Here is a 12550-nt window from a genome sequence, read left to right as displayed (position 1 = left end):
CATCCAGTGCTGAGCTGCATTTGAGCAGGCACATATTTGACTATGCAAAGGAGGAATCTGACAAAGGTTACCTTGATAAGGCACCTGATAAGATTAACAAATTGTATGCAGCACACCGACTTTATTAAGTAGACTATAACAGAAAGCCATGAATAACAGATAAAGTATGTATAAGTAGGTAATGTCATTTTGTTATACTATAGACTACCTGAAAACTAGATATAGAACACAAAAATACCAGAAATAAACAGAGTTTATAGTGGATATGATTGAAACTTAATTAAATAGCCAAAAAAATAATTAACAACACAACAATGTCGTTATATCATCATTTAGAAGAAAATGTGTATTTTAGGTCAAATATTATTAGTGAAATATGTTATCCAGCCATCTTAAATGAAGGCTGACTTTGTGGTTTGCAAACAAAAATATATTAAAGACGACCTATTGTGCTTATTTTCAGGTGCATACTTGTACATACTTTACATACTTTAATGTTCAAAAAACGCTTTGTTTTTCTCATACCGGCTGTGCTGCAGCACTTCTTTTCACCCTCCTGAAAAGCCCAGTCTGCTCTGATTGGTCAACCGAACCAAACTCTTTGGACTCTGCTCCAGCTCCGCTCTAACTAGCTTTGTTTAAGGAGGTGCCAAACTAGCTGCTAGGCAAAGTGTGTTACTTGGTGACATCACCATGTTACAGAAGAAAAGGCAGGACTCCCAGCAAGGCGTTTCAGGAGCAGTGTTTCTGGGGGGGTAGTAACTTTTTTTGGTGTGGACTTGGGGCTTTGTAACTTTGCAGACCTTTTATATGCACAAAAAAATATATATACACTAACACACTAAAGGAAAAGGAAAAAGCACAAAAGCACAATAGGTCCTCTTTAATGATGTAAAATGCAGTGTCACTCTGTGAGTTTCTCTTTCTCCTGTTTTCTGGGCTGAATCTTCCATTGCAGCTTGAAGTCAGTCCATCCCTGACTTGTTAGCTTTGCAGTCAGCTGAGGAGGAATAAAAGAGAAAGAGACTGAGTTGTACCTGTAGCTCACCAGGTAGAGCATGCGCCCCATGTAGGCTGAGTCCTTGTCAGGTCCTTGCCTAAAAGCCCTAAAAATAATCTTAAAAAAAAGAGTTGTACCTGTTGGAGGATCTGCGTGTTAGTAGCTGGATCTGTCATGTCAGCGTCAGTCTCAATCTTCATCCTCATGGTCGTCGTCACATTTGGATCTGGATGATCCAATAAACATATAACCACAAACCAAAGACACACATACTGTGAATTGGAGTACATTAGAAAAAACATAAATATTTCTGTTGTAGTGAACAATCACCTTGATGGCAGATGAAAGTATGCCGTCTCCAACAGCCCCTGTCATCCCATTCATGTAGCGCATTCTCAAACGTACAGAACTCGTCACCCTCATTGTTATCTGGACGACCCCTTCCCCAGTTTTTGAATAAGCTGTTGCTGTTATCGGACCAACTCCACGCCACTCGGTACAGACCAATCCATATAAGAGCATAATATGGTTTCGCTTTATAGACTTTTACGTTTTCTTCATTGTTCTCAATCATAGGTAAGTCTGTGTGGTGTTCTCTGCAGTAGTCGCGGGCATCAGGCCAAATTAGCCGAGTTGTGATGAACACATAGCTTTTCTCAGTTTGGTTGGTCTCTGCAACAGATAGAAGAGAAGCCAGTGTAGAAGTTAATATAATAATTGAAATAATTTCAGAGCATTTTCAGGCAATACACTGCTGGGCAGCCTGAATGATAAACTCCACCACTGAAGAGCTTACTCTAATTAAAGGACTAGTCTTTTGTTTTGCGGTTCACAGCAAAAATAGACAGGGAAAATTATCTTTTGTCAGTATATTGATATCATACCATCAACATTACTACAGTTTCAATGTCTATCTGTAGAATATGTCACAGACATGAAAAAGTAAAAATGTATTTTTAACTCAACACTTCCTGTTTTGTTTAAAAATAAAAGCCATCTAGCATTTGTCTTTCATTTGGAACAAGGCTTTTATTCAGAAATATTTGCAGGACAGACTTGTGGAAAAATGCAGTGACTTGCAGGGCTCCATAAATGAATGAGTAATGGCTTTTAATTGTGGATTATTATTATTATTTACAAATGAGCACACACTTCTCTCTCAACCTTTTTATGTCTAAAATAAATATAAATGACAATAATGAAATGAAATGGCCATTATGAAAGGCAAACTCTCTAAATGGCTGGCAGCAGCAACACTGTCGTTGTGGACACCACAGACGTGAGAGATGCAGAAGTCAGGATTTACTAGTTCTCTCTGTTATGTCGTTTTTTTAAAGAGAAAACAAAAAACGTACCATAGATCGGACAAAACAAGCATTTTGAAGACGTCAAATAATTATCAGATTCCATTAATCAAAACTTTTCTTACCAGTATAACAAACAAACTGGTTCTTCGCACCACAGATCGTATCGTTCCATGATCCCGAAGGTACCATCGTTACACAGTGCTGTGCACGCTCATTATTTGGTTCACCAGATTGCCAGGCTTCATAACCAGTTTTGCTCGTTTCACCAGTTGCTGACCATCTCCAGGAGTTGGCGTCATTGCCCATGCTTTCCCTCCAGGATTTTGGGTCATCCCTCAGTCCGATCCACACCCACGGGTCGATCAAAGTAGGTCTGTTCAACCTGCTTATGTCTTCCATGCTTTGGATGGTCGCCAGGTCGCCGTATTTCTCTCTGCAGTAGTGCTGTGCGTCGACCCAGTTCAGCTGCAGGTTGACATAGTGGAACTGACGACAGACGTGGCAGGCAAAGGAAGAGATGCCAAATCCTGGGGATAGATGATCAAAGGCATTTCATTTAGACTGGCATATTTATCATGAGCACTATGGTGGCCAAAAGAAAGCACTTATCTGAAAAATATGTAAATAACTCTCCTGATCTTACCAAATAAGACGAGAATCAGAGTCACTTTAAAATCCATTTATGACTTAACTGTGAACAAGGAGAAAAATAGGTAAAATATTGTTTATATATCACAAACTGCACAACCACACAGGTGTTTTCAGTTATTCTGGTTGTAGAGACCTCTGTGCTGGTTGACACTTGGCATACTGTACCAGCCCGTTCTCATTCCAAGGGCGTTTGGAGGTTTTGTCACGGCCGCACAAGGCATCCTTTAGCATCAGTATCAGACCCATTGGGCTTTCCACTAACTACAATGTAAACCTATCCGCAGCAACAGTAAATGCTCAGAGAAAGTGCGCTGGGAGTGACAGTGGTGATGTAATTTAAAGAACGAAAAGACACACTAAGGGCAGGCCCAACAAACAAAAGGCTTTCATCCAGGAGTCTGCTGTTTGTGTCCCTTGCGTTAAGTTTCGCTTTTACGTTACAATCAGCTGTTTGTTCGTATCACGTGTTCACAACGCTCAGTGTCATTTTTGCTGTACAAACGTAGTAATTTTCAGCCCATCCATGTAGTTTTTTCCTAAACCTAACTGAGTGGTTTTGTTGCCTAAATCTAAAATGACGCCAATGGTAACTATAGTGGTATTGATGCCAAAAATAAAGTGACGCCAAGGGGTGTGATAAAGCGGCCATATGTGACGAGTTGGGATGAGAATATGTTGACTGTACCTATACTTGGATGTTGCCGAACATCACAAATGAACAGGAATATAACGGTGCAAATCCTGACATGTGCAACACAACTAACACGCGCATGAGGGAGATGTTTGGCTGTGCTCCATTAGGCTGTGGGGTGTGTTTCGTTGTGGTAAGATTGGGGAAAACCTTTGTAACGGAGTGCATATAAGGTGGCAGGTATGATATTGAATCTTTAACAATCTTTAGGCACAAAGATATTGGTGGCATCAGTAAACATCAGTAATCATTTTTGGTGGTTTGCAAGTCAAAAGACATCTGGAGGTCTAGACGCATCCTGGACTACATTTGTTTAGGGTAAATATGCAGTGACACTGCAGTGACTATGTTTCAATGTGTAGTTTGGACCTGCTATATATTGAAATATAATAATTTAATTGCAGTTGAAATAATGGTCATACATATATACTGAAGTTGTCTAAAGAAACTGTATTTTTTTTAACCAAATTTAGTCTTATTTTTAACCAAACTAATGTTTTAATCTAGAGGTCCTTAGACCTACAAATACCCTCATCAGTACTTACTTTGTATCTTTGGTGATGCTCCACCGTTTTCTGCCAATGTTCATCAATCAGTCCAGGGAGAAATCCTTTCTAGATGAGGAAGCGATACAACTTTCTTCACTGACAGAAGCCTCAATAGGTCATAAAGTGCAACCAGACAACATTTAGGGAAAATATTATATGATCACAAACAGTCTTATATATTCTTTTTGTGAATTTATATTATTTAGCACTCTTCAGACACAAAACATTTATTTTCTGTGTATCTGTGTGCATGATCATAGATAAATATCATTAAGCTTAAACATACATAATAATTATTTTAAACACACTAGATAATGCTAAAAATGTTATACTATATAAGCTTAGTTTTGAATGAAAACATGGAGGCCTTTGAGAGAGAAATTTCCTTATGGAAAATATCAAAGATTCAGATTTCAACTATTTGTTTTCCACTATCAGCATACAAATATGACTTTAAAAAGTAGTTTATAATAACTGTCACTATTTCTTACCTTGTAACACAAGAAAGAATACTTAAATCTTGGCTCAGGATTTCATGCCTTGCTGACAGTATTGTAAACTTGCAGCAGTACTGTATTTAATCACTTATTCCATGGAAATATAAAAGCATACTCACAATGATTGTTGAGATCTACACTCTTTGCAATAAATCCTCCAAACAAACAGATGTCTGTGAATCCCCTTGATATATAATACTGTAAGGCCACTATTTTCATATGCAAAGCACGACCTTGGTAAAGGTTACCTTTTGTGGTACAGATCATGATGTGACCATGATGTAACACCTTACCATGGTTTACAAAGGGCAAGTGAAAAAAATTTTCTTTCATAGGGCTGCAACAACTGGTTTATTTCATTATCGATTAATATGCTGATTATTTTCTTGATGAATCAATAAAATGACAGAAAATAGTGAAAAATGCCCATTATAATAATAAATAATAAACTTTATTTGTATAGCACTTTTCCAAACGTAGTTACAAAGCGCTTTACATAAGTTAAAATAGTGCAAACATCAAGATAAAAACAATATAGAATGAAAACGCATAGGCCAAAATAAAAATGTTGAACATAAGACTTAATAAAACAGTGTGTACAAAAAGTAAAAAAAAAGGGATTGCTATAAAAAGGCCTTCCTGTAAAAGTAGGTTTTGAGGCGGGCTCATAGGGCTCGAGTAACTCTAAAATGTAGTTAGGGGCAAGGCTGTGTAGGTCTTTAAAAGTAATTAGTAAAATGTTATAATCAATTCAATACCTGACTGGTGGCCAGTGAAGTGTTGCAAGGATGGGTGTGATATGGTCTCGTCTCTTAGAGTTTGTTAATAGTCTGGCTGCCGCATTCTGAACAAGTTGGAGACAGGATATGGCTTTTTGGCTGAGCCCCGAATAAAGGGAATTACAATAGTCCAATCGGGATGAGATGAATGCATGGATGACTTTTTCTAGGTCCGTTTGAAAAAGGACATTTTTGACTTTTGAGATGTTCCTTAGTTGGAGAAAGCATGATTGAATTACTTTGGTGATCTGTGCATCAAAGCAGAGCTCGGAGTCAAAGACCACACCCAGGTTGCGGGCGGACTTATAATTCCCCAGAGTCCAAGGTGATGTTTTTAAATATTTTGTTTTGTCCGACCGACAGTCCAAAACTCAAAGATATTCAGTTTACATTAAATGAAACAGAAAATCAGTAAATAGACATATTTGAGAAAATAGAACCTGCAATTGTTTGGCTTTCTTGTGTAAGAAATTGCCAAAATGATATTCGATTTTTTAAGACTTAAGAAATGGGTGGGTCTCTTGGTTGTAATGCTTGCCTTGTTTATTTTTTTTTATTAGTCGAGGCGAGTTTGACCCTTGATATTAATTATAGAGTTCCTCAAGGAAGCCATCTGGGCCAATTCTATATTCTTTATACTTCATCTGGGCAAGATTATCATTCGTTATAATGTCAAATACTACAATATGCAGATGACACACAATTGTACATCTCTGTTTCACCAGATGACCTCAGATTTAAAGAATACTTAAATCTTGGCTCAGGATTTCATGCCTTGCTGACAGTATTGTAAACTTGCAGCGGTACTGTATTTAATCACTTATTCCATGGAAATATAAAAGCATACTCACAATGATTGTTGAGATCTGCACTCTTTGCAATAAATCCTCCAAACAAACAGATGTCTGTGAATCCCCTTGATATATAATACTGTAAGGCCACTATTTTCATATGCAAAGCACGACCTTGGTAAAGGTTACCTTTTGTGGTACAGATCATGATGTGACCATGATGTAACACCTTACCATGGTTTACAAAGGGCAAGTGAAAAAAAAAATTCTTTCATAGGGCTGCAACAACTGGTTTATTTCATTATCGATTAATATGCTGATTATTTTCTCGATGAATCAATAAAATGACAGAAAATAGTGAAAAATGCCCATTATAATAATAAATAATAAACTTTATTTGTATAGCACTTTTCCAAACGTAGTTACAAAGCGCTTTACATAAGTTAAAATAGTGCAAACATCAAGATAAAAACAATATAGAATGAAAACACATAGGCCAAAATAAAAATGTTGAACATAAGACTTAATAAAACAGTGTGTACAAAAAGTCAAAAAAAGGGATTGCTATAAAAAGGCCTTCCTGTAAAAGTAGGTTTTGAGGCGGGCTCATAGGGCTCGAGTAACTCTAAAATGTAGTTAGGGGCAAGGCCGTGTAGGTCTTTAAAAGTAATTAGTAAAATGTTATAATCAATTCAATACCTGACTGGTGGCCAGTGAAGTGTTGCAAGGATGGGTGTGATATGGTCTCGTCTCTTAGAGTTTGTTAATAGTCTGGCTGCCGCATTCTGTACAAGTTGGAGACAGGATATGGCTTTTTGGCTGAGCCCCGAATAAAGGGAATTACAATAGTCCAATCAGGATGAGATGAATGCATGGATGACTTTTTCTAGGTCCGTTTGAAAAAGGACATTTTTGACTCTTGAGATGTTCCTTAGTTGGAGAAGCATGATTGAATTACTTTGGTGATCTGTGCATCAAAGCAGAGCTCGGAGTCAAAGACCACACCCAGGTTGCGGGCGGACTTATAATTCCCCAGAGTCCAAGGTGATGTTTTTAAATATTTTGTTTTGTCCGACTGACAGTCCAAAACTCAAAGATATTCAGTTTACAATGAAATGAAACAGAAAATCAGCAAATAGACATATTTGAGAAAATAGAACCTGCAATTGTTTGGCTTTCTTGTGTAAGAAATTGCCAAAATGATATTCGATTTTTTTAGACTTAAGAAATGGGTGGGTCTCTTGGTTGTAGTGCTTGCCTTGTTTATTTTTTTTATTAGTCGAGGCGAGTTTGAACCTGATATTAAGTATAGAGTTCCTCAAGGAAGCCATCTGGGCCAATTCTATATTCTTTATACTTCATCTGGGCAAGATTATCAGTCGTTATAATGTCAAATACTACAATATGCAGATGACACACAATTGTACATCTCTGTTTCACCAGATGATCTCAGATCTAAAGTATTAAGATAGATAGCTCCAGCTGGTGGGCGGTGCTTGGTATTTCCTCCACTGATCTCAACATGGCTGCCGGGTCACAAACTTTCTCATTTTACAGCTAAACAGTACACTACAAGATGTTTCTGAAAATATTTGAGGAGAGAAATAGGCATTACAGTAACAGAATATTGATTATTATTTGATCAGCGCTGCCTAGTTTGACCGTTTGATCTGAGTTTGTGAGTGATTGACAGCTGCTCAGAGATGGCATGGCTCCAGCTTGGCTCTGATTGGTTGTTTTCCTCCAGTCTTTGAAATCTAGCAGATGCCATTGGGAGGACACCGGAGGCACATGATTTTTTTTCAGATTACCTGTCCCATGCACTACTGTCAGGATATAGTGACCGTTTTATAAAAATAACTTTTTTTAATCATATTTGCTCCAATTCTACCCACTGCTGCTTTAAGCATATTACCAACTCAATGTACAGCACACAACAAAAAGCCTAATTATCTCATATTATTATATTGGTATCTTCTATTGGCTGAAGTGTAATTACATACACAAACTACTTGATTAAAACACAACAAAATCATGATATAATTTAGTAGGTTTGCAGATAAAAATGAATTAAAAATGTGAAATGCAGTGAGGCTCTGTGAGTTTCTCTTTCTCCTGTTTTCTGGGGTCAATCTTCCATCGCAGCTTGAAGTCAGTCCATCCCTGACTTGTTAGCTCTGCACCCAGCTGAGAAGGAATAAAAGGAGTAAACTATTTAGTTTTCCGTCATTTTTCATCATCAAATAACAAAAACAAAGAAAGATAAAGAGTTGTACCTGCTGGAGGATCTGCGCGTTAGTAGCTGGATCTGTGAAGTCAGCGTCAGTCTCAATTTTCATCCTCAGCGTGGTCTTCAATTTTGTAACTGGACAATACAATGAACATCAGTCACAAAACAAAAATGTTCATTAAAAATTAAAAGAATTTCTTTGTGTTGTTGAACAATCACCTTGTTGGCAGATGAAAGGGTACTCAAAGTTACATCCATCGTCATCCCATTCATGTAGAGGATTCTCAGACACACAGAACTGGTTACCACCAACGTTATTTGGGCTACCACTTCTCCAGAATCTGACGGAGCTTTGGCTCTTGTCGGACCAACTCCACCGCACTCGGTACAGACCAATCCAAGCTGGGTCAGTGGCTTCTATTGCAGCAGAGACCTCATCGTTTTCTTCATTGTTCTCGATCATCGGCAAGTCTGTGTAGTATTTTCTGCAGTAGTCACGGGCATCAGTCCACGTTTTTAAAGTTGAGATGTACACGTAGGTTTTTTCATTTTCGTTTGTAACTGCAATAGAGAGCAATGAAGCCAGTGTAACATTGAATTGAATAATTCAGGCTGCATCACAGTTTCTCATAGTTAGGACTTGGCGATGTGGAATTAATTTGATGTATTCAAATTTTTGTTTTTACTAGGGCTGTCAATCGATTAAAATATTTAATCACGATTAATCACATGACTGTCGGCCAGTGTATCTTTTGGTCATTCGATTTTCCTTTCACAAACAGATATTAAAAAACAAGAGAATGAGTGGTTATTTGATTTTTGTTTTAAAAAATAAAATTAAAATTGAAATACAAGGTGTTTTTCTTTATCAGGGTCAAAAAAGGGATGAAATAAACTTTAAAAAACGGGTTGATTTTTATTTTCTATTTCTAAAGACATAAAATTAAAATCACTAGAAGACAGAAACGAAAAAACAACGGCTCTTTATAACCGTAGTAAGGTAGACAACGAGCTACGATCTCATTTATATCAAAACGAGCCGTCCTGGGCTGGACACATAACATTTGTGATACTACAGTGAGAAAGAGCCGTCGTTTGTGATTTAACAACGTTGTGTTTATGAAAGAAGTTCATAAGTCATGTTTTCTTCCCTGAGACACACACTTTTGTTGTTTAAATAAATCCATGTCCATCACCTTCAGTTACACCGTCCTCATACGCGCTCTTACTTTGTAAATGGCAAGTTCCGGTCTCAGAATATGAAAAAACGGGCGTTTTTTCTATTCTTTCTACTAGTGATTTAATTTTTCGTTTTTAGAAGTAGAAAATGAAAATGAACCCGTTTTTTAGGTTTAGTTCATCCCTTTTTGACCCGGATAAAGATAAACGCCTTGTATTTAAATTAAAATTTTTGTATTTTAAAACGAAAATCAAGTAACCACTAATTTTTTTTTTTTTAATATCCGTTTGTGAAAGGAAAATCGAATGACCAAAAGATACACTGACCACTGTCCATAGTTCAATCAAGATTAATCACAAATTAATCACACATTTTTTATCTGTTCAAAATGTACCTTAAAGGGAGATTTGTCAAGTATTTAATTCTCTTATCAACATGGGAGTGGTCAAATATGCTTGTTTTATGCAAATTTGTGTATATATTTATTATTGGAAATCAATTAACAACACAAAACAATGTCAAATATTGTCCAGAAACCCTCACAGGTACTGCATTTAGCATAAAGAAATATGCTCAAATCATAACATGGCAAACTGCAGCCCAACAGTCAACAACAGCTGTCAGTGTGTCAGTGTGCTGACTTGACTATGACTTGCCCCAAACTGCATGTGATTATCATAAAGTGGGCATGTCTGTAAAGGGGAGACTCGTGGGTACCCATAGAACCCATTTTCATTCACATATATGGAGGTCAGAGGTCAAGGGACCCCTTTGAAAACGGTCATGCCAGTTTTCCCTCTCCAAAATTTAGCATAAGTGTGGAGCGTTATTTAGCATTGTTCGCAACAAGCTAGTATGACATGGTTGGTACCAATGGATTTTTTTTAGGTTTTCTAGTTTCATATGATACCAGTATCTTCACTCCAACTTTTAAAAACTACAACCATCTCAATATCAATAGCGTTAAAGAAATCAGTGGCATTAAAATTAATTTGCTTTTACGCGTTATCGCAACATATATAGATGGTGCCAGACTTCATGAGGAGAGCTGCGATGCAGTAGGTGTTTACATTTACTATGAAATTCATCAGTGAACAAATGCAGTCAGTCTGTCTTGACAAATCAGTGAGTAAAATCCATAAATTAAAATCTTTTCTTACCATTGTAACAAATGAAATGATAGGAAGTTTCACAGCGCTGATCAGCCCATTTTCCTTTGGGGGTCGTCACCACACAGATGTCATTTGATATTGTGTTGTTTGGTTCGGGTGCATCCCAGTTGTGGTAACCAGTTTTGCTCGTTTCACCAGTCACTGACCATCTCCAGGAGTTGATGTCATTGCCCATGCTTTCCCTCCAGGATTTTGGGTCATCCCTCAGTCCGATCCACGCCCACGAGTCGCGCAAAGTAGGTCTGTTCAACCTGCTTATGTCTTCCATGCTTGTGATGGTCGCCAGGTCAGTGTATTTCTCTCTGCAGTAATGCTGAGCGTCGGCCCAGTTCATTGCCAAATTAACGTAGTAGTACTGACGCGTGGGGAACTGAGAGCAAGAGCTGAGGGTAAATCCTGAGGGTTGGTGAAAGAGGGCACAATTAGTATTTAGTGAATTATAATGATTGCCATCAAAATACAAGAGCACTAAATCCAAGTAACTCATGCAGATTGTCCATAGCCTGACTGACTGTCACAGTTTATTTTATTTCACTACATTAACATTTGGTTACACAATGTCCACCTGAATGTCAGAAACAGAGACAGACAAAACTGGCCAGGTTTAGTGAAACAAATGGTGCCTTCAAATGGGGGACGTGTTTACCGTGTTCACGAGAAGAGTGTGTGAACTTACTCTCTCTGTTTTTACCTTTTCGGCCTCTTTTATGCTACATGACTCAACAAGCTTACAATGCTGTGGTGTGTGTGTGAACTGAAAACCAAAACACACATTGCATCCATGACATAATGTAAATGACTTGACCTTACCAAAGAAGAAGAGAATCAGAGTCACGTAACAATCCATTTCTGATTTTACCTGCAAGCAAGAAGAAAATAGGTAAATAATAAACACTGAACTTTCAAACCTCTTCATGACCACGCAGATGTTTCCAGTTATTCTGGCTGATTGGGACCTCTGGTTGTTACTGGGAGAGGCTGGTAATTATGTAAGGTCACCAAACTTCATGAATGAAGAGGTATGATAAAGAAAAGTAGCAGCTGCAACAACATTAATGGGAGAAAGAGGGAGAAAAAGTCTAATGAGAAAATAAGTGAAAACACCAGTGTACTTTGTGTATAGAGGCACCTTAAAACACAAAGTGAAGTGGTGTACTTTGTATTCCTGGGACCATTTTACTGTATTTGTTGGTGCCGGTCCAAAGAAGTCTACAGGTCAAGCTTAAAACGGTTTAATTTTCACCACCACTTTGATGTGTAACTGAGACCTGCTCTCTGTCGAAATGAAGTCATTGAAATGCTTTTAAAATAACGTTAATATGTACAAAAGTTGTCCAAATAATGTAAAGTCATCCCATTTTCTGTTTAGATATTTAAACACCTTTTGACCTACATATGGTCAAAATATTAATGCTTTGGATTTTCTGACAAAACAAAAAATCTGATTCCAACTATTTTTTTGAAATATTAACAAATGTGAAAGAACGTGAGCAACTTTAAAACTTTGATTTTAAAACTTCTAAATAAACCGTTGGATAATCATTCCCCTGCAGTCCTTGTTTATTGTAAAAGTGCAATAGAGAAAAAAAACGTATACTCACAAGATTAAAATCCAGCTGTCGAATGTTGTCATGAAGTTGAGATCTGAACTCTTTGGAGTTAATCGTCCAAAAACACAGAGAAAGAAAACATCGGCTCTAACCT

At 37.4% G+C, this 12550-nt stretch overlaps 1 protein-coding gene across 1 annotated transcript; it reads right to left on the bottom strand.

The window, feature by feature from the left end:
• Positions 1-904: 904 nt before the first annotated feature.
• Positions 905-11219, bottom strand: LOC119496940 (C-type mannose receptor 2-like). Its single transcript, XM_037784625.1, has 7 exons — positions 10835-11219; positions 8714-9055; positions 8541-8629; positions 8433-8451; positions 2574-2834; positions 1138-1226; positions 905-1000 (listed from the first exon to the last, which is right to left on the bottom strand). The coding sequence occupies exons 1-7, from the start codon at positions 11178-11180 to the stop codon at positions 905-907; spliced, it is 1242 nt and encodes a 413-aa protein (XP_037640553.1). The 5' UTR covers positions 11181-11219.
• Positions 11220-12550: the final 1331 nt, after the last annotated feature.

The sequence above is a fragment of the Sebastes umbrosus genome, chromosome 11 (assembly GCF_015220745.1).
Source record: "Sebastes umbrosus isolate fSebUmb1 chromosome 11, fSebUmb1.pri, whole genome shotgun sequence".
Classification (NCBI taxonomy): domain Eukaryota; kingdom Metazoa; phylum Chordata; class Actinopteri; order Perciformes; family Sebastidae; genus Sebastes; species Sebastes umbrosus.
This window is presented reverse-complemented; position numbering and strand designations above follow the sequence as displayed.

Excerpts from the sequence above, each read along its gene's own strand:
- LOC119496940 (XM_037784625.1), bottom strand. The coding sequence starts at position 11,180 with ATGAACTGGGCCGACGCTCAGCATTACTGCAGAGAGAAATACACTGAC. Across the intron at positions 8,630-8,713 it reads CCCTTTCATCTGCCAACAAG|TTACAAAATTGAAGACCACG; the intron begins GTGATTGTTCAA and ends TGTATTGTCCAG. Across the intron at positions 1,001-1,137 it reads ACACGCAGATCCTCCAACAG|CTGACTGCAAAGCTAACAAG; the intron begins GTACAACTCTTT and ends ATTCCTCCTCAG.